The sequence below is a fragment of the Mya arenaria genome, chromosome 8, assembly GCF_026914265.1.
Source record: "Mya arenaria isolate MELC-2E11 chromosome 8, ASM2691426v1".
In the NCBI taxonomy this organism is placed as follows: domain Eukaryota; kingdom Metazoa; phylum Mollusca; class Bivalvia; order Myida; family Myidae; genus Mya; species Mya arenaria.
The window spans coordinates 39,452,236-39,475,840 of NC_069129.1; the positions used below are offsets into that span (position 1 = coordinate 39,452,236).

At 35.4% G+C, this 23,605-nt stretch overlaps 1 protein-coding gene and 1 long non-coding RNA gene across 2 annotated transcripts; both read left to right on the forward strand.

Annotated features, from left to right (window-relative positions):
• Positions 1-7,339: 7,339 nt before the first annotated feature.
• On the forward strand, positions 7,340-9,076 carry LOC128244179 (heat shock 70 kDa protein 12A-like). Its single transcript, XM_052962198.1, has one exon. The coding sequence runs from the start codon at positions 7,340-7,342 to the stop codon at positions 9,074-9,076; it is 1,737 nt and encodes a 578-aa protein (XP_052818158.1).
• A 1,600-nt stretch (positions 9,077-10,676) lies between these two features.
• On the forward strand, positions 10,677-20,855 carry LOC128242188 (uncharacterized). The gene is made up of 3 exons (XR_008262556.1): positions 10,677-10,809; positions 16,425-16,498; positions 17,404-20,855. It is a non-coding gene; the product is annotated as an uncharacterized LOC128242188 (long non-coding RNA).
• The last annotated feature ends 2,750 nt before the right edge of the window (positions 20,856-23,605 follow it).

Consider the following 23,605-nt stretch of genomic DNA (forward strand, 5'->3'; position numbering starts at 1 on the left):
GGCTATCCCCGGTATACCCCCGGATGTGGGAACCGTGGTTAAAATTGACTGGTGCATAATGATCCATAGTGATCCAATCTCATGCCAAGAATAAAAAAAAAATACAACTCGGGGGCAATCGTAATACAATTTTACTAATGTCACCTTCAACACATTAAAAAATAAAGTTAGGTGATGATTTAATCCAATATCGATTTAATTAAAGAAAACAGCTTAACTCATTGTTTACAAAAAAGTTTCTTTATTGTATATCAAAGACACTAAATATCTTCAGATGTGTTGTTTATCTCATTGTATGTACCCAAAATGGTTTTAAACAACATTTTAGTGACAAACAATGATTCAGATGCCTGTGATTAAAACGTACTTTAATACGACGATCATTCATAATAGTAAATAACCCTGCTTTTAGTAAAAAGTTTGAAACGACTTATATAAATCTACCTGAATCAGTTTAACATCATAATTATGTAACTGTATTTAGCCATAACTTAGGATTGATTTTGGATTTGTAAAAAATGATCACTTACACAGGCATCATCAAACATCAGACTCCATATAACATAGACTAAATTTTGTTTTTATTGTCACAGGAAATGCAATGACATGTGCTTATTAAAACAAAAAGAACAAGGGTATTTTTCAGAGTACTTTTTTATTATTTAGATGATTTTATGCACCAGCCAATTGTATAAGCCCCCCCCCCCCCCCCCCCAAGTCCGGAATAGCGGGGACTTTGACTTCCGGTCTCTCAAAACCCGGGTAAAATACCCGACCTGCAGGGACACACTGCTGGTAAAATCCCTGCCAAATGGCCCCGCAACCCCGAATACCTATGTGAGGCCCATTCCCGACTATTTTCAATATGAAGACAAAACCACATTCACTAGGCACTGCAGGGCCACCTGAAAGGTCAAAACACAGCCCATTGCCTCTGTTGTCCCCGGTATACTCCTGGAACAAGGGCAAGGGGTGGGCGGGGCAGTGGTTACAATTGACAAGTGCATTACAATCCCAGATTATGCTGCAAATAAAAACAAAATATAAGGTGATAAACTTAGGCTTACTTATGATTAGGTATATCCAGACCAGTGTTTATATCGCTATTTGTGAAAAGATATTTGATCAAAACTGTTGTTTTGTCAGAATTTGATCAAAAATGAGCTTGATACATCAATTTGGACCAAACAATGACTCATGTTACAGTTAAGTTGACCTGTCCGATTTCCATTCAAAACGAGTCACAAATTACGCAATATAATCGCTACCAGTCTCAGATACACATGCTTTATTGCATAATGATTGCTTTAAATAATGATCCTTTAGTGCATGAGACGATCAACAATGACTTCAAGCATGCTCAAAACATATCATAGCCGATAACAGTCGAACAAGAGATTTTTCAAAAAGAAGAAAGATGGGTTTTTTAACCATTGGCAAATGAACCTTTAAAGGAATTATTGCCTACCAAGGACAATTTATTGTTTTTGAATTATATAATGTTTAATGTTATTATTAAATTGTATAAAAAACGTTTTTATTAATATGATTGTCTATGATCTTCTTATTCCAATGACTGTTTAACTCCCATGGTTAATATTAAAAAGACATAAAATCGATTTGTGGGCAATAACTAGCCACCCGGTTAACTTAGTTTGTAGGAGCGCCGTGCTAGTATACCGGCAGCCCTTGGTTCGAGCTTTTTCCTATCATGTTACTTTAGTATTTTTATAGTCAATAAGCCCAGGTGTCGTTAGCGTACAGTAGGCCGAATATTTTCTTGGCCCCAATTCAAACAGCCTTGAGATTTAAATGAAACTTGGTACACATGCAAATTTTCAGAAACAGTAGGCTCATGTCCAGCAAGATCATACATAATATTTCAACACTTGAATGATTAAATGCATCTGCTGCTATGTATTCAAATTTCCATAACTAAGATTGTTCATCATTGTAAATATAGTGCTCAAGTCTAAAGCTGCATTCTCACAGACTGACCGTTTTGTGTCCTTGTGCAGCACCCTGTGAAGTTCTATGACCTTGTTTACAATGACAAGTGTTGTTTTATGATCTCAGATGTGCTTAATTGACACTAATTGGCACTAGTTGATATTAAACGGATTGATCATTAATCCGTAGGAATTGATCGTCCAATCACAAGATAAGGGTCGTGCCTTCGATTAAGTGCGACATCGAATGAAAACTGCTGTGAGTATTCGAACATTTCGGACTTGAAAGTAGTGTGTGTACAGTGTTTAATTCAATTATCAAATATATAGATGATTTATTTCCTATTTAGTATTTATTCACGTTTTATTTTGTGTAGTGTATTTTATTTTTCATACGATATGTAAACATAAAAAAGTACACGCATGTAAATAAAGAAAAATCAGATCGTCTTTTTGTCTTCTTATTTTTTCCGCAATTATATCCTTCATTACAAAACACCGCAGAAATTGTAGGTATTGCGTTAAATCAAACAATGTAATGAAATCAAATTACAATCGACTATCAAATAATCAAAGCGTCATTTAACATGAAACCTGCTGATAAATAACAAACTCGAAACCACGTGGCAGTAACCAAGCAACCACCTCGGCGGAAGTGACTATCAAATTCGCGAGGTGTTTATGTTGTATTCATCATGAGTTTTATGACGTAAAATAAGTTGGTTAGCTTTGATTATAACATTATAAATTATTTAGACTGAGAAAGAATGAATGAAAAAGTGAAATTGCCATATGACGAATTATAAATTAAGTGGACAATTATGTCAAATAACAGAAGGTGGGTGACATATAATAGGAAATTTACTTATTATGAAAACAATTTGATACGAGTATCCGGATAGTATTCGAATACTTGATACGAATATCCGGATACCGATTTGGTATCCGGTTTCCATCCCTAATTTAAACATAACTAACTAGTAACAAATCATTCAGAAGACTACACATGTGACAGCATGACATAATTACTCTTTCTAAGTAAAATTTGTATTACATAGTAATAAAATACACCGAGCAGTATAAATATCATAATCTATATTGATGATGATTTATATATGTTCATTCATAAGACTATTACATACAGTAGTTATACCTGGTAATGTATAGATTCCTCATTATAGATTATGACAGTCAGATAGTAAAACAGACTAATATATTATTTGTGTTAATTTTCAAAACAAATGTTTAAGAATAGATGATAATTATTTGTTGTTAATAATACTCCAATAAGAATAGTAACCGTCTTTTCTGAACCATCTACCCCACCCACCAGAACTAACTGTCCAGGTAAACAGTCAAGCGATTTATAACTCATGACATTCAAATAATATCACAATTATGTAATATAAACTCATTAAAATGACAAATCTAATAAAAATAAATAAATTATAACAAATCTGGAATGATAATTAGTCCGTATTAATCGCTGTTATTATACTTCGTTATAACCCGGAAATAAACCGGAAGTCACCCTGCCGCAAAGGATTATGGTCTATTGGAAAGTCGAGAATGCGGAAATAAACCGGAAGTCACCTTTGTCGCAAAGCATTCTGGTCTTCTGGAATAAGGCGTTTATACCGGAAGCCGCCATTTTGATTGAATTTATTGAAACCCATGCTAAACCGATCGATATACAGTATAAAAACACTACGCATCGGTAGCTTCCCTTTACAAAAACACGAAAACTAGCGTAGAAAAATTATACTTGATTATTTTTAGCCTTTTAATAAATTATTACCTGAAAAAAATCTGCTTGGCGATCAAAATGAAGGTGCACAAAAAAAATAAAAAAAAATAATTTACATTTTCAAAAAAATAGGAGCGGTAAATCCGCGGAACGAAATATCAATTTGGTGTGGCCTAAAATACCAAAAAAATAAAAAAAATGCAGTGAAGTGTCGTATCCACTATGCTATGAAGACTTACTTTTACTGGGTGGAATTTTCCAGTATACCTAACTCGCTAATATCATGTAATAACATCAACGGCAGATCACGCATAAGGAATGAATTCTACTCGGTAGACATACCTAGTAATCTTTTTTGGAAAAACATGAAATAACTGCTATTAATAAATCATTTGTAAACTATGGGGATCATCAGTTAGTAAGTTTCAAAGCATTAATTGTACACATCGATACCAGGTTTATGTCAATTTTCTATAATTTTCTTTAATTTTTTGCTTTTTCATCATTAACTGAGTACAGCCCCTTTAAACTGTACCTTATTATTACTTATAATGTCTGTGACTTATCAAATATTTAATAGTAATGGTCTACAACCAAGATTTATTTTAATTATCCAGGTTTCAAACTGCAGTGTGTATGCGATTGGAAAGGTAATCTTGAAAGCTCACTTAGTATAATTTTTGCAAATAACATTCACCCTGCAAGGTACTCATATTTGGATGATACATAAAGATTTGCACAGTCATTTATGTATACTTGCATTTATTGATAAAGGATACCTTTTTCAAATCTTTGATTTAGATTGCAAAGTATAACTTATATAAATAAATATATATTCTTAACTTTATCTGAATACACAAGCTAATGCATCAGTCAATTGTAACCATGCCCCCCCCCCCCCGTCCCGGAATAGCGGGGACTTATGCTTTCGGTCCAGCCAACCCCAACTAAAATCCCCGCCCTGCGGAGATAATCTGATGGTAAAGTCCCCACCAAATGCCCCGCACCCAAGGGACATCATGTTAAGCCCCATCCACACTGTATTTTCCGGAAAGACCTGGCACTGCGGGGCCACCTGAAAGGTAAAAACATGGCCCATTTCGCCGGCTATCCCCGGTATACCCCCGGATGTGGGAACCGTGGTTAAAATTGACTGGTGCATAATGATCCATAGTGATCCAATCTCATGCCAAGATGATTTCTGGTCTGACATCGCGAGGTTAGTTATTCTTAAGCATAAAAAACCCTGGACAGCATTTGAGAAAGTCTGTTGTGAGGTTAAATCTTTATGACTTCACATTTTCACAACATTGGGTGATAAGGGAACTTTAGGAATGACGTCACCATTACGTCATATGTACTTCCATTGTCCGAAAATTCTCAATAATAAAAAAATGTTCTTATGATTGATAGACATGTTTTCACATGCTCAATACACTGTAAATCAAAAATATCATTATTCCTCAAACTTTTAAACCTTAAGTATCTATTCTTGCTTGATTTATCATTGAGAGTAGAGATTAAAGCATAAACCGCTGCCCTATAGTTGAAAGGTCATTTTGGAAGAACTGTCATGGCGGACGGTGCAATTTTTAGAGTTTGTTTTTGAAGTGGAGTGATTTTTCTTAACTTGATCCCCCTATTTTATTGGCTTAAAAGGTAATTTAAAGCTTGTACTTTAAGAATATATGTGGTTATCATAGCCTGCATTCGCTCGAAATGCCTTTAAATGTTGTCTAAAAATTATAATTTTACATTGAATTATATAGGGGATAACAATGGTGGTGTGTAACCTTTATTTGAATATTTTGATTTTAATTTTGTTCCCTAAACGCCACAAGTCAACTGATTCATTAATACAAATTCAATTCTATCTCCACAAATTCGGCACTGCATTGTTAAATAAAACTCAAAAGTAACACTTGTAAATTATTTAACCAAGTACCTTTCCCTCAAATATTTCACAAATTTGTATTGATCTATCAACAACAATGCATCACCATACAGTATCTTTGACTGATTTTTGATTTTCATTCTTAGCTAGAAAACAAAAAGTGAGCACAAAGCGTCTTCAGAAAAAGAACTTGTAAAGTATGCACCAGTCAATTGTAACCACTAACCACGCCCCCCCCCCCCCCCCCAGTGAATAGCAGGTACTTTGACTTTCGGTCCAGCCAATCCTCGGTAAAATCCCTGCCCTGCGAGAACGAACTGGTGGTAAAATCCCATGAATACCCCCCCCCCCCCGCACCCCGGGGATCTAAGGTAAGAGCAATTCCCTGATATATTTTGAGGGAAGACAAAACCACCGCAATCACCCGGCATTGCGAGGACACTAGTTCTGGCTTCCATAACTTTAATGTTGATATTTATTTTTGACTGGTGCATTTCACAGGGGCAGGTTGTGTTGATTTGACACACCACGCCTCTGTCCGTTTTGTTGTTTTTTGTTGTTGTTTTTATTTTTAGTAAGAATATGATGTGGTAACTGTAACTTGTGATAATTGGCAAAAAAAACATTTTTTATTTCATTATCTTTGTAAAGGGTGACGACTTGACCCTGAATTTTCATATATTTGCTGACATGACCCTGTTTAAGAAGCCATAACTTTTGTGTCAAAACAACGCAACCTGCCCCTGTGGTAAGAGAGGAAATCAAAATTGAGCATGCAAAATTGTTTTATCAATGGTTTATCTCAATGTCATGTACTTACACTGAGAGATGCTGTGCACATATTCATACATTTGGCTTCATTTAGAATTTAGAATGAAACTTCATAAATAAGTATGCGCATATTTGATATTGTTTTATCTCCATTTTGCAAAATTGAAATCAAATGATGCAAGAATATTCATGTAGTTAACCCGATTAACTCACTCGCTACGTATGAGTTTCTTGTGCTTCATTAAAAGAACATACAGCTAGCTTGAATTGTTAGGAGAACTATTTTTATTGGATGTTTTCATTGTAATCAGTTCTGGTACTACTTTGATTATTCAAATTCGCTTACGGCAATCCAATCAAAATACAGCGTATGCATGCATACATTACGTCAGTGAACCCCCAGATGCGGCTTGAGAATGCAGATAGCGCGTTTATGGCTATGAACTAGGCCACAAGTGCCCTAGTCCAAAAATTGCATGGAGAATAAAGTCAGCCCTTGAACCCATAGCATTAAACCACTGACTGAAACAGTATGCATATGCTGCAAAATCCAGGTATATGCAGGCATATATACGATTCATTTTTTTCGGCTGCATACATCAGTTTCCTTCTAAATCGAAAACTGGATGGGATTTCTTGGCATGCTTACTACAATGCAAAACAACATGTTTATACATTCCAAAACGTGCATCACTCCGGATATCGTATATATGTTTATTTCGATTTTCAAAGACACGCAATGCAAACTATACCAGGGGAATTCGAATTAAACAATCAAATATTTACTACACAGCTGAAATAGCGACTATTAATATTACAAACTGAATTCGAAAGTACTCAAAATTGGAATAAAGTGCAGCTTGCATTTGGAAATTCCCTTCAGTTTTTATCGACCGAAAGCGGAAGTATTCAGAAGAAAAACAAGGTGTTGGTTATTAACTGAAAACTGTTAAAAGAAACAATAACGAACACAAGGGAATGGGCGGAGTCGAATCTAGACCCCTTCCTGTAATTGCTGCTATCGATTTTGGGACTACTTTCACAGGATATTTGTTTTGTTTTAGAGATGAGCCCGATCGAACATACGGCCCCGAGGAACACAAGAGAAAACGTGAACCCACCTGTGTTCTACTGGATGAGAACAAAGCGTTCGTACATTTTGGAAAACAAGCTACTGAGTTTTATTTTAATAATTTAGACGATGATGAAAGGTCGAACTATTATTTCTTCCGTAAGTTCAAAATTAGTGCATTCGAAGAGGGGGAAGACAAATTACCGGTGCTGAAAGACGAAGATGGAACGCCTGTTGATGCCATGCACCTTTTCAAAGTTGTATACACGCACTTTAAGGCTGACATTTTGAAAGGCGTGAACGAGTGCAAAGTTTCTAAAGGACGCCATTCCCCATTTACGGAGGATGACATTTTGTGGGTCATTACAATTCCAGCAGTGTGGGGTTTTTCGAGGAGACAGTTTGTAAAGAAGGCTTTCGAAAAAGCCAACCTTAAGGTTGATAACATAAAGCTTGTTTTGGAGCCCGAGGCAGCGTCGATCGAAATACGCAAGTCCAAGATGGTATTGCAAAATGAACGATTGCAAACATTTAAAGCAGGACAAAAATACCTTCTAGCTGATTTAGGAGGGGGCACTGTCGACATATGTGCCCACCAGGTAACGGAGGATGGTAATCTTGTAGAACTCTTTAATTCATCTGGAGGTGTCTTCGGTGGAATTTTGGTGAACCAAGCCTTTGAAGAGTTCTTGAAAGATATATTTGGGAAAGATGTCTTAGAATCATACAAGACAGAATACCCCGGAAACTTTTATGATCTGCAAATGAAGTTTGAAGAAAAGAAGATGGACATATCGTTTGACAAGAAAGATTTGACTGTAGTGTTTAAAATTGATATCGAGTTAATATCAAAATTCCAGAAAACTGGAAAAAACATAGTCAATGAAATCGAGGCAAAATACCAAGATATTGCGGAATGGAAGAACCCAAACAAACTTTTCTTAAAAGGGCCGTTGATGAAGCGGTTCTTTGAAAGAGCGGTTACAGACATATGTGGACATATTGATGAAGTTCTGCAATGCAACCCAGAAAAAAACATTGACATATTGTTATTGTCTGGAGGATTCGCCGAGTCGAAATATATCCAAGGACGTATAAGAGAGCGTTTCAATGAAAAACAGGTGGTAGTTGTCCCAGATCCAAAGTATGCCGTGATGCAAGGGGCACTGAAAATAGGAGCATGTTCAGCAGGCATTATCGAGAGAAAGTCGCCATTCACCTATGGGTTCTACGCAGTTGAACCTTTCGAGCATGGGAGAGATCCCGAAGATATGAGGATTTTACGTGAAGGAGAAGAAAAGTGTGATGGAAAGTTCCATAAACTTGTTGCTAAAGGTGACCCGCTTAAATGCGGGCAGATATTTAAGCGTGACGCAACGACTTCGTATACTACTGACATAGAAAGAAATAGACCGCGATATACTTCTTTATGGAGATCTGAGAAAACAAATCCCAAGTATTGCAAGCTAGCGTTTGGCTGCCATGAAATAGCTAAAATCACCATAGTTCCACCGATACATGGATGGCCGGGCGTTCTTCGTCATAGGCAGCAACTGATTGTCCAGGAGAATGAGTTTCAGATAAAGTTTATTAACACTGATACAAATGAAGAACAGGAGATGCATATTTCATATTTAGACTAATATGCTTCTCTGGAGAGAATAAAAAAGGCTTTAATACCAAGTAACTGATTGTCTCACAACTGTGTAATCGTTATTTCAACGAAATATTAAATTTCACTGGTGCTCATTTGGCAATACCGAGTCTGTTTGCTTGTTTCGACAATATTAAGTATTTCCACCGCTTAAACATGTGTGCATAAATGGTTATGAATATGATAGCACTTTTGAAACTTTGTTCAATCAGATCTTTCAATCCAGCAGTCGCCAATTGTGTACTTGAGGAACTTCTTTGTAGTTCGTATGGGACCATGTTCGTGTGATTTTAAGGTACTGATTTATAACCTGGTCAGTTTTAGGTTGAATTGCCTGCAAAGTACAATCAATAAAGACAAGACATATCTTTGATAGATGCTCTGTCCATTCAAATATTTGCGGACAGCTAAAATTAAACGATCCGTTTTGAAAAAAAAAAAAAACAATTGTTTTTAAAAGAAAATAGGAATATTTTAATTCTATCCTGCTGTGTTGGTGTTAGCCAAGTAGAATGCTTATCCATTTTCTTTATACAATCTAAATTCATATTAGTTGCAGTAACTTATTTTTTTGAAATCCCTTTTGTATTTAATTGTATTTAAATTTTCTAATGAATAAACATAAAACACAATTGATGGGTTTTCTATTCTCATATATGTTGGTTTTTTTCGAAGATTACGCGCAAAATTGTTGGTCGGTCGGTCGATCATGTGTCTCTTGAGAACTATTTCACTTCTTTTGGAATGGTTAAAATCAAGCTTAATTTGACAATCACCGCTGCATTTACTTACCTTTTCTTGGGCAGCTAAAATCATTTTCATCTTTTCGGGCGAAACGTATAATCCATCGAGTAATTCATCGAGTATGCACTTTTTTCGGTACATGCTACGAGTAATTTTTGGACGGTGCCCGCTCAGGGCAGCGTTCATAGTAAGGGCAATCGGCTGAAAAGTTACAAACCGATTTACCGCCTGTCTCGGTCGAAGAAAGAGTGCGGTTTTTCAATGCTTAAAACACCAGTAATATTCAATAGCTTACAAGAACATTAATAATTATGCAATAAATCTATAATTCTAAAGCACAAAGGATATGTTTAAATACATTACTTAAGAATGCATGATTTATTTTATCTTGATTTTTTGCTGCGCGAGCTGACCGTTACATTTAATGACATTGGACTTTTTTCCTTTTTTTGGCACCAACCAAATTACTTGCTAGAATAAATCCGGACTCCCAAGCTGTACTAGAATAAGGGCCAGTTTTATTTAACTTCGTACGAAGTCTGTTTTGCTTACGAACTTTGTACAATGTATCTCAGGCTGTTTAGCCGTTTTATTAAGAATTTCGTAAGAACAAGCACCTGTTTCTTCGTAGATCTACGAAAATTTCTACGAAAGCTCTTAGGGTGGCGAACGAACTTCGTAGACTAAAAAATGGCCGCCACAACAACAGAAATATTCAATATTGGCGATCTTTCATTTATTATGGCGTATTTTAACAAAACCAACTGCCAATTTCAAGACAGAAGACGACTCTGTGGAATCTGCAACTCGGTGAGTAAATTAACCGTTTTGACTAAATTTTCAGGGGACGCAACCTCGCGCCAACTGTCAAAATGTTTCGAAAAACAAAATGCTCTTATTTCGATGCATTTCAAGAGTTTTGTTGTGAAAAGAACACTGGAATATAGACTGAAATACTATCCAACCATTAGACTCATGGTATTTGAATTTTACGTTGTTTTTAGTTAAACAAACACGCTAAAAACAGACTGATTTTATGACAGTGTTTACACTGATCTGTCATTTCATCTGTCAAAGTTTTTATCATTTTTCAATAACTTGTGACTTATATTTACAAGATTATCATGTCTTTAATAGTGTTCAGAAATTCTAAATCAACATTGAAGCTTATAAATTTAAAAGTTGCCTGGGGGTGGGGATGCGGGGGGGTGGGATTAGTCATTCTAAAATGCCGTCCAGGCTTTTTTTTTAATGATGGTTAGCCTGGAACGTCATTCATAACAAAATTCGTAAACACCACGGACCCATAAAGCATTTATATGGTTTATAGGTCCATGTAAACATGTAAAAACTGTCTATGAAATGAAATGGTCTTCATTTGTATTCTGTTGCTTAAGACTGCCAATAAATACATTAATTCTTATCAACGACCATATCCATTTTGCAAATTCACAAGCTATTTCTTCAAAAAAGTAATTTAAATACCTGATTTCATTTGACAGGAGCTTTCTTACTGCCAAAAAGAAAAAAGGTTACACACAACTAAACTTTAAGGTTTCAATCTGAAGTAGTATTTTTAGTATGGATTACCTTCCCCTAACACTATCATTATCAGTTACCATACTTTTGTACTAAATGAATTTGAAAAACATTTATCGTCCCATACAGGATTCAAGATGTATTTACAAACTATTCTATGGGCAATGTGGACAATGCATACTATTATACACATGTATTTAAAATAAGACTAAATATTAAAAAAAACATGTATATCAACGGCATTCTTACACTAAGTGAATCAAAATGTTTTATTGTGTAACCTATTAATCAAAATTTGACTTCAACACGACAATCCAAGTTTACAATTATCAGAGATTTTGCTGACTTATCAATTTATTATGTGTATATATATAGTTTCGCTAGAACATATGTTTCATGATGATATTTATATTAACAAATACCTTATTCCTCACAGCAGAAAACCTATACAAAACTCAACTAAAGGGAATCTTCAGGAAATTACTATTTTTAAAGGAATTGATAGAAAAACATAATTACAGAACATTGTTGTTTGCTTTTTTTCCGACTAGAGTGCGTTTTATCGTCAAGCTTATAGAAAAACAACTAGAGTTAGAATTGTTGTGTGTGTTTTTAAAAGAACTATATTGGTAAACAGAAGTAACACTTATGTGTTTAAGGGGTTAAACATGACAAAGCCGGGACTCTGCGTGAGAATTGGCCTTCATGCTCTTATAGAATATACCTCGGGTTGTTATGGGACACTTGTGCAATCTTCGCCGACTTTACATTTAAAATGTCATCTTATAGAAGGTCATATGCCCAGTTTGTGACATGAACGCGCCAGCGGTTCAAAGAGACGCTATAAAATTTAACAAAGCTTATAAAGGCAAACCGGTAATTTTACCCAGTATTCTAATTTCTGTCATACAAAGTAAAAGCACACATATAGTATTTATAATGTATGGTCGTTTTTAGACGGGAGGCTAGGTGCGTGTGGGAAAGGGGAAAGAAATGTAGAAATGTTTTTATGTCAAAAGATGGCAATCAAAAACCTCCAAATAATTGCAGAATTTCAAACCGTCATGGCAGGTTTTTGTCAACATACATACAAATGGTCGTTCACTCGGGAACACCAGAAAACTTACTCGCCTACTGGTAGGAAAAAGGTAGGGAGGAGAGAGCTCGTACAATCACCAGTTGGTACCTGAGGTTGCTCTTACCACAAGTTTGTGACAAGTAGTACTTAAAAAAGTTTTTTTGTTGTGTGTCAGAATCTGGATGCTTTAAAGAAACCAAACAAAGGACTATTAAGCATACAAAAGTTCAAAGACATCCAAGTGAGCGCAAATGAGGGGTAAATTACAAGAATAGAAAATAATGATACGAACTGAAAAAAATGCCATGCATGCAAATGAAAATTCTTCCCATACTTTGCATGATAACATTCCACAAACTTAATGATATTGCTATTTGATTCATTTTGCAAAAACTAAATGTCCTTGTTCCAATATGCTAACAAAAGTAATAAATGTTTGTAAACACTTCATTCTTAATTTATTTTGAATAATTTACAGGTTTACAATATGTTGCCTTAACAAAACTACTGCCAATGACACTACAGCTCGTACTAAGCTGTACTAAAGTAACTAATAGTCATGTGTAACCTTAAGCAGAGAAAAGAAAATGCATTTGGAAATTCTCGGCTACATTCGTTAACAAAAACAATGGTGTTTGGTGAATTTTGATGGTGTTTGAAAATGTATGTTGTTTTAACAATTCGGAACGTGATTATTTTATAATATATAGTGCAATTGATGTAAAAAGGATTAGTTTTAACAGGTAAAATGTTCTTTTTTTGTTTTAATAGACTAAATTGGAATAATTTCAATAAATTTGCGACCAAATTCTGATCGGCATTTTGAACATGTTTATGAATTTTATTATGAATGACGTCCAGACTAACCATCATTAAAAAAAAGCCTGGACGGCATTTTAGAATGACTAGGGGTGGGATGGGTCAAAAAGTATTTTTTTAAATATCCAGAGCAGCCAAAAGGTAAGCATAAGCTCTATTGGTCACAGTTGGGAGAGTTGTTTGTCCCAAACTACATTTTTTTTCAATTTTCTTGCGGTTCTGAAAACATTGCAGCTAGTAATGGGACTTGGACTGGGGACTCCCTGTTTGCAAGTTTGTGCTCTATCAACTTGGCTCACAGGCCCTTAGAACTTAAAATAACTTAAATCTTGCAGTTGAATTGTTCAACCAGCTCGACAAACTGTTCCTGGTAACTTAATTTGCAAACAACCTGACCTTTGTGGGTTAGTACTGGGACACACTCATGAACGGTATAATATTAGTACGGTACACCTGGGTGCAAAAGTGGGACAGGTTCAGATCTTGAACCCCACGACTGATGACTACTTGAGCTCAAGCAATGGCTTTATTAAAACAGAAACCACCTTGCTTTTAAAGAAAAATGTCAACCATAATCAGGGTTAGACACTAACATTTTTCACAAGGTAGTCCCTCGGACTACTGGATCCAAAATCTTGGTAGTCCAGCAAAAACTCTGGTAGTCCATAAAAATGAAAGCCTTCAGTGTTTTGTGAGACTTAGCCTTCTTAGAACATTGTCAGTATAACCCTTTGATTGGTCATGATTTTTATCTGTCTCAATCTTAAAATTTCCACATTCTTCAAAACAATTTTTGGCCTTTAAATTTAATTTTAAAACCAAAAAAATGCTAAAATACCTCAGATTAAAAATCTGAAAACCATGCTAAAATACCCCATAATCTGTCACTTTCAGGAAAATGTTGCAATAAATCACTTGACACTAAAACACCTCGACTGAGATCGTTGCTAAGTTATGGCACAAATGACAGACATCCTACTGATAAGCAATATTTGATTATTGGTATCCTACTATTCAGTATTCTTTGTTAATCTAAACAACATATCATATAATACTTAATAAAACATGATGAAATAAATTCCGAAAGTGTTATTAATTATTTTTTGTATGGGAGTAAGATAACAATTAACATGACGCTGCCTGTCACTCAAACTAGCGTCCAGATTAGGCAGGGCTTATCAGTTGCCGTTGCTATCCGCCATGACCTCATATCAACAGTAGTGTAATTACGCTGTTATATATATTTAACACAAATTATGTCTCATAATTGAGAGATAGTAAAGACAGTTTAAGAAATCCGAAATACTGACATTTTCCCTTTATGCTGCTTAAATTATAATTGATAACAAGGTACTGTTTAGTAGACTTATTCAATTCTCAAAATGTCTTAATGTAAACGTACATAATATACGTATATTTCCGTTTTAATAGCCTTAAAATAAGAAATATCATTATGAGAATTCGTGTACAATATTGATGATATCTTGGGATTTAGTTGGATTTTGAAATTTGTCTCCTTATTGTGCGAAAAGTTTTAAAACCGAGGCATATACATTTGCATTTAAGTTTGTTTGACATATTAGTGAAAAAGACACCTCAATTTATGTGAGTTACATTTTTTATTAAATTTAATTAAATATTTGATATATAGCTTAAGGTCACAAAAAAGTATATACATATATAGATAAAACAAAATCATATTTTAAAATGACGCAAATCAAAATAAAAACCTTTGCATGTATTGACTATGGTCGTTTCAAAATTTCTATGCTGATTGTTAGAACAGTTTTGCATTTCATTTAAAACGGAAATTAATTCATTGAGAGAAACAATAAGGTAGTTATATAAATAATGATAATAATGCATTACACTAGTATAAAACAGGTGATTCTGAATCGAAAAAGGAAGAAAAACAGCGAAATCCATTAAGTTTTGACAATGGATCTATACAAACATCTTTTTTTGTTGATTTTCGGATAGGAAATTAATACATGTTTTGTTTCCCTTTTTTGAGTTTTAAAATAGAGACTGTTATTGTACTGTAACAAAATTCCGATGTTATTTAGAAATAAATTATTTTAAAGCCTAGACATTTTTCTACCTGAATTATACATTGCATACAATTAATAATAATGAACTTATTTAATGTTATACTTGGTTTTATTGCTATGTTTTACCATGTTCCATGCATTTTTTATCTGATTGTCATTTATAACTTTTGAATTATTATCGTCTGCTTCTGGGTATTTGTCGGAGGTCCTAAATTAAGAGGTCATGTGACACTGTAGGTGTAGCCTTATCGCTATCGGCGTGGTGTTAATAGTTATTTGCCCTAGCTTCAAAGTATAAATGTTACATTTTGGCGCGAAAATTAAAGCACACAACTCTGTCATCGTCTGCACTTACACTGCATTATACCTGTTTTGGCAGTATGATTAATTTATCAGCTGTTCTTCTAAAAGCCAGTTTGAAAGATTTCATAAGCCAGACATAATGTTCCTTCTGTTTGCTTTAAATAAACACCGACATTTGGCAATACCCTAAACCATAATAATTATGACGTATTTTCAGAAAATCTAAAAATAGTAAAAACCGTCAAGTGTTTATCTGCATCGTATCTTTCATTGTTTTTGACTGAAAATGCAAGGGATTTAGAAAATCTGCCACTTGGACCCAAATCTACCTTGCTGACATTTAAGCAGAGGTGCACATGTCTGACGATTAAAACACACCATAGAGTGTGAAAATGGTTTTTCCCTTTCTAAATAAAGACATTCTACAGACTGGTTTAAACATTAATAGAAAGGCTATACGAAATGCGCGCGAAATTCGGTTAACAGTCCATGTTGTCCGGAACTGCTCGGCCATCCTCGGCAAGCTTTACAATGAGTGTTTACCGGTGATAATCGGCTTCTTGACATCAAGTTTTACGCAAGTTTAAGCGTAATAAAGATTTTATGCTCAACTAACTGATGTGATATTTACTTTCTTCTAGTAGTCCGACGGACTATTGACTTAAAATGTCTTGTAGTCCGACCATAAATCTGGTAGTCTCGGACTACCGGACTACTGTTAGTGTCGAACCCTGCCATATTTTAAGCTTCAGAAAGAAAACAGCCTGTTTATAAATAAATAGATTATTCATTTTTTATTTCAGATCTTGACATGGATCCAAGATGCTGGTAACTAGGCGGGACGGATTGTTACACAAAACAGCAGGTTTCTGGATGGGTAAAATTTCCATATTTCCGGTTTACTTGTGTTATTTATAAGCAAGATAAAAGTAAATACACCGCAAGAGCGAATCAAGTGGAAATCCGATTTAATCGTGCATTATGCATTATTTACAGTCTGTTTGAACCTTTTTTTTACCAAATCTCAATTTAATACAAACTTTTAAGATTTTCATGCATATAGTTTGATGCACATTCTATAATTATAATATTAAAGATGTGCAGCATATATATGGAATGATCCACATCACTGGATACTGTATATATGTAACATTGCATGTGAAAATGCATAGCATCAAGTGATATAAGACTGCTGAAAAAATCACATTGCAAGTTTTCATATTTATTTTCAAAAATTGATGTTTTATGCATTTTTCAAAAACATTAATTTGCGACAGAAATATGAAAAATTGCGTTAAAATCTTTTGTCAGCATTCTTGTATCGCTGGTTTTCAGATGTTTACACAAAATTTGCTCATTCCTGGACAAAAGATAAAATATTATTAAAACTGTTAATCTGTAAGAGTGCGGCCTTAAAGAAAACAAATAAAATAAAAAGGGTTTTTAATGATTTCTAGCAGATAAGTCTGTTGTCAAAGAACCAAATTTAAGGTATCATTATAGCCGTCTGTCATGTCAGAGACAATACACTAATGTTATTGTATTATATTTGTATATGATGTATAGGTCCTAATTATTAGGTCTATAAATCCGGCTTTAAGAGATTTTGAGTTGTGCCCTTTATTTAACTGAGAAAACAACTGATGTTTTATTATGCATATTTTACAAGTGGCTCTGTGAAATATTCTGTGACTGTTAAAAGGTGTAAATTTAAAATATTTTGTATATGTACTCAATTTTTGTTTTTTTTTGCTCTTAAATAATTTTTGTTTTTCGTTTCAGAGACTCAGCGCCATGTCACAAATACTTCAGAACCCAGTGTGCGAAATTAACGGTAGCCCGATCGCCCGTGGCGATGAAAAATTGACCCAGGCTACGAAAAAATCTTTTAAGGTAGCCCGACTGGCGATGAAATCATCGGGCTTGTTGGCTAAAAAAAAATGTCGGGTAAATGTTTACCTCGACACCGTTGACCGACTTCCGGATAATCTCTCATTGTTATGGATATTTTCTGTTGCAGTAAACTCCCTTGTCAAGCAATTATACGCTATATACTGCTTGAAAATAATTATTTTGACGGAAATCATATTTCGGACTGTCAATACTTTTTTTTAGTGAGATATTAAAGTTTGGATGTTGTTTTTGTGTGTGTTTTTTTTAAATAAACTTGGATTATTAAGTCACCGAAAATTATGAAATAGATGTTTATAAAATCCTGTCACTAATGCCACAAGCAGCACATGTTGACAGGACTTCCATCCTCCCCCTTCATCAAATCAACAATCCAACTGCCTTGACAGAACCAGCCCCCCCCCCCCCCCCACCCCACCCCCATCGAACCACCACCAGCCCCCCTGCCCCCTGGCAATACAGGACCACACAACCACTATACTTGCATTTTATACAAAATATAATAAGATATTGTACAGTTGTCATATCATTCCTTGTTTTTAACCATATAAGGTACTCAAGATGCGTTTTTCTGTTAACCGGTGGGCTATGGAAATCTGGCTTGGGCTACAGAAATCTCAAAGTCTGTAGCCCCATTGGCTACCAGGTAAAAAAGGTTAATTTCGCACACTGAGAACCTAGAATGAAAGTTACCGAAAGAGCAATAGACTTTCCAATCTCTACAAAATTCATCTTAACTGTTTTTCAAGGTGATACTTGAGACTACCAAAGACTTTTCAAGGACAGAATTCACAAAACAGTTTATGCCACCATCTCATATCAAAGGATTGTGCTTGAGTTGAACAGCCTTCAAACAGAAACTGTTTCAAAACCTTCAATGGATTCATTCTGATTCAGTTTACCCTTGCTGTGATCTGAGCAACTATTTACATCAATTCAACATTGTAAACTGTTTAAACTTGAAAATTCTGTCTTCGTGCAACTCAAATGAATCTATTTACTGTGATGTTGACTCTATACAGGAAGAAGAGACCATCTTTATACATGCTGGCATATCTTTTAAAAAGGAAACAAATATTATAACCAACATACTACACTGTTATGTCATCCAAGAACTCAGCTACTGACTCAATTTATAAATACTTCAAAGGAAAAATGTCTCTATCAATGTAACTACTGCTGTGCATAATAAGACATTTTTTATTATGCGCCCCTTCCAAGAAGAGGGGTATATTGCTTTGCACATGTCGGTCGGTCGATACCGTCTACCGTCTGTATACCAAAGCTTGTCCGAGTGACAACTCAACAATTCCTGGACGTATGGTCATCAAACTTGACATGAAGGTTGGGCCTGACCAGTAGATGATTTTAGGGCTCATCGGGTCAAAGGTCAAGGTCACAGTGACCTTGAATGGTAAATTAATTTTAAAGCTTGTCCGAGTGATAACCTAACAATGCCTTGACCTTTCGTCATCAAACTTGATATGGAAGTTGGGCCTCACCAGTAGATGACCCCTATTAGTTTTTGGAAAAAGGTTGTCCAAGTGATAAATCAACAATGCCTGCCCCCATGGCCCTCAAACTTGACTTGGAGGTTGGGCCTTACCAGAAGATGACCCCTATTGATTTTAGGGGTCAAAGGTCAAGGTCAAAGTGATCTTGAAAGCAAACTCGACAATTCCTGGACCAATCATACCATTCAGTCTGAATGGTCATCAAACTTGACATAAAGGTTGGGCCTGATCAGTAGATGACCCCTCTTGACTTTGAGGGTCATCAAGCCAACGTCAAGGTCACAATAACCTTTAATGCAAAAAAGATAACAAATCCTCTCTCAGGGATATCTCAACAATTCCTGAACCTATGGTCATCAAACTTGACATGGAAGTTTGTCCTGACAAGGAGATGACGCTTATTGATTTTAGGAGTCATTGGGTCAAAGGTCAAGTTCACAGTGACCTTGAATGCGAAAATGTTTCGAGTGATAACTTGACAATGCCTGTACCCATGGCCCTCAAATCTGACTTGGAGTTGTGTCTGGCCTGTAAATGAGTCCCTTTCATTTTAGGGGTCATCGGGTCAAACGTCAAGGTCACAGTGACATTGATTGAAAAAAGCTTGTCTGTGTGATAACATGTCAATGCCTGAACCCATGTCCCTCAAACTTGACATTTAGATTTTTGTAGACCAGCTGATGACTCATATGGATTTTGAGGTCATAGTCATTAGAGTCAAAGGTCATGCTCATAACACACTCTATCCTCACACTTTGAATGGTCATAATCTTAAAACTGCCTCAACGGCATCCAATGTCAGTGACTAATCAGCTGTCATTTCGGTCCATGCTCATTTCATTCAATTGTTCATATAATCCTGACAACATGGCACTCAGGTGGGGGCATAATGTTTGACAAACATCTCTTTTTGATACTTGGCTCATTTCTTACATGTAGCTGTAACATTTTGGGCAACTTCTCAATTATTTTGTTTAAGACATTTTTCATCCAGCTCATCTAAGCCTAAGTTAGTGTTCATGTTAACTTTTATGACTGCCTGTTTATTGTACTTTTTATAAATCATTTTTAATGACTTTTTCTCAAGAACCATTTGGCTAAGTATGTCTCCTCCTGAAATAGACTAATTCTTTTAGCTCCAGTTGTCTGTCTGTACGTCTGTAACAAATTGTGTCTGCTCCATGTCTCTTTAACCTTTTGAAGGATTTGATATAACTTCCCACAAATGTACACCAAATTGAGAGGAAGGGTTTATTATTATAACTGTTGAGCAGTTTCCGAACTTGACTGTATTATATCTTGCATTTACCTCAAGCTGTTAAGTGAACAATATAACATTGACCAATACAAGGAACTAAACCTTCTAGGTCACCATTTTGGAATAAAGTAATACTTAAAGCTCATATTTCCATAAGAATCTGCTCATATACATTTTAAATAGCTTATACAAGTATATCATTTCAACATAACATCAGATCCTCCACTGTTTTATGTTTGCAACATTTTTTTTTAAACTTTGATTTATATATCAAGACTTTTATGAACAAATACCAAACAGCAACTCACAAATCTATACTCATTTGGGCAGAATTTTGTAAATCCAAGCATTGTCATTTGATATTCAATGCTTTTTGGCAAATTGGGGCATTTTCTGTCACATTAAAATCAATATTAACAATAAATCTCCAACTTCAATATTCTCATATTTTTGTGCCCATTCTTTGCCAATTATTTGTTTGTCTATTGGTATACATGTATGTTTATTCATACTGTTTTTCAAAATAACGAATTAATAAAATGTTTGAAATATTTTATTTGTTCATAACTTATTTAATATAACAAAAAGATCACTGCATTCTGTTTTATTTCACATCATGATCACTCATAGAGCAAGACTTGAAGAAGTATAGTGATATAGCCACAGGTGTTTGTCTGAATTTCTCCTACCCAAGAGGGCATGTGTTTGAATCCCAAGTTGGAAAACACAGTTTAAAGGTCAGTTGATGCATCTTGATTGCAGGCAAAGAGAAACACTTTGATGGGCACCTGTAAAATAGAAGCTACATAATCTTTACTATTATCCATAAAACGTGAAAGTTGTTTGTAAAATAAAAAAGAAATGGTCTAACATTTTTTTCAAATACAATTCTTGATAATATTTCTTGTAAAAGTACACATTTATCTTAAGAGATAAAAAAAAACCACTACAGTACAAATTTGTATTGTAAAAGCCATTTCTCAAATTCAAATGAAATGCCTGCCTTGACAGTGATATTTTGTATTAAGATTACATATATTTGTGAAAAATCAGTAGTTTGCAAGAAGCAGTAGCATATAAGTATATATCATGTGTTACCGGTACGGATAGAAAAATCCGACCCGAGGGCACGTGCGTAAGCGAGTAATGAGGCTTGCCGAGTTACCGGCCACGCAGCGTGCCCGAGGGTCGGATTTTCTATCCGTACCGGAAACACATGATTGATATTTTTTCTTGCATACCCTAATTTATCAATTTGTGGAAAAAATGACGTTGAAAACGAACTTTTGTACAATTACACCAAAAGGCGCGTGCGACGTTGTTTACTGACGTCATAGAGCGCAGTAATTTTAAAAAACTAAAACTAGCGTTTTTTACGATTATTTATTTTCAATTTTAATTAAAAGTCTTGCAAACATATATATTTGACTGCGCTTAATTGAAATGGCATAATATACTATTCATAAATCATACAATAATAGAAATAAGAAGTGGCGCGTTGTTGCGCGTGACTCATCTTACATGGGGTATGTAAGATGGGTTTTCCAGCACTGGTCACATGACCGGAAATACACGTCCGGTATGCGAGAAAGTATTTTCTTATTTCATACTATGTTATAATGGCAATTGCATCTGTTTTTGAAAGATTAGGTCTAATAACACTAAAAATATAATAATAATCCTACTCCCCGATTACTGTTTGCATAGTTTTTCCAATAGTTGGCTTAATCATACGCTGAGATATACAGTCATACCCAATGCTTTTCAGTGCTGCAACACTGCATCTCAGATGACTGAGCTTTTCTTTCAAAAGATTGCCTGCAATGAAAAACTTAATAAATCATTTCAATAACAAACAAAGAGGATACTGTAATTGACAATAGGTCTACCTATTTGTAATGACAAATGTCATTTGTATACTGGTTAGTATATAGAATTGTATATTAAAACATATTTGAGTGTGTAAACTTACATACCTTAAGGAAACAGTTCAAAAAATATTCGCTAACTAAACTCTTAAATTTGTACTTCCGGGGTTTTCAATCGAATAGAACAAAGAATTAACGAACGTAATACTAGTAGTACATTTACCTTTTGGGATGTGATTATTTAACATGTTAACGCCATAACAATTATTATACACAATACAAGCGATAAGAAATGAATATAGTTGGTATCGAAATGTGTCATAACCTGAAAACATTGCAATGTGACACAGGAAACAGCTGTTTAAACGGGTCAAACCATGCCGTAGCAACCGTAGTCGACAAAACGTTACCACCAATTGTATTTATTAAAATAAATAGTAAATGTCTATTTTGATTATTCGAAAATTATTCGAAAAGCGAAGCAGATCGAATCACTATTTGCGATTTTTTTAGTATACTCACATCTACGGTTTGTTTACATTTTCGTCCGATCCTTCCCCATTTTGAAGAGTAATTACGTACGAAAGCGTTAATAAAACGGTCGCAGAAATCTTCGTATGCAACTTCGTACGAAGTGATCGCTTGCTTAACATGCATTCATAAAACATAGTCATACATGACGAAAGTTGGCTCTTGAAATAACCAAACTGTCAATAGTTGATAACAACGACACGATTTTGAAACCAGGCAGCTCTCCCTGTATATTTTCTGCACATACACCAGAGGCACCGTCCCTCAGCACTTTTATCAAGTACGACAACTATTGCGCTGCCTAAGATAAACACACGTTCTTACATTTGCATTCATATTCAGATGAACGTAACATCTTTGGTATCCTTTAATACTCAATTAGAAGGCAACACAATACACCGACGAAAAGCATACATAAAAAGAACTTGCCTGAGACATATTCCCACGGCAATGGTTGGGTGACACTCAACTTGCCACGGCAGCTGACGGGTCACACTTGACTTGCCAAGGCGGCTGATATGTAACACTTGATTTGCCACGGTGGCTGATGTGTCACACTTGACTTGCCACGGCGGCTGATGTGTCACACTTTCGACGGTAGCTGACGGGTCACAATAAACTTACCACGGCAGCGGTTGGGTCACAATCAACTTGCCACGGCAGAGGGTGGGTCACAATTAACTTGCCACGGCAGAGGGTGGGTCACAATTAACTTGCCACGGCAGAGGGTGGGTCACAATTAACTTGCCACGGCAGAGGGTGGGTCACAATTAACTTGCCACGGCAGCGGGTGGGTCACAATTAACTTGCCATGGCAGACGGTGGGTCACAATTAACTTGCCACGGCAGAGGGTGGGTCACAATTAACTTGCCACGGCAGAGGGTGGGTCACAATTAACTTG

What these genes read in the sequence shown, in the direction of transcription:
- LOC128244179 (XM_052962198.1), top strand. Translation starts at nt 7,340, where the DNA reads ATGGGCGGAGTCGAATCTAGACCCCTTCCTGTAATTGCTGCTATCGAT.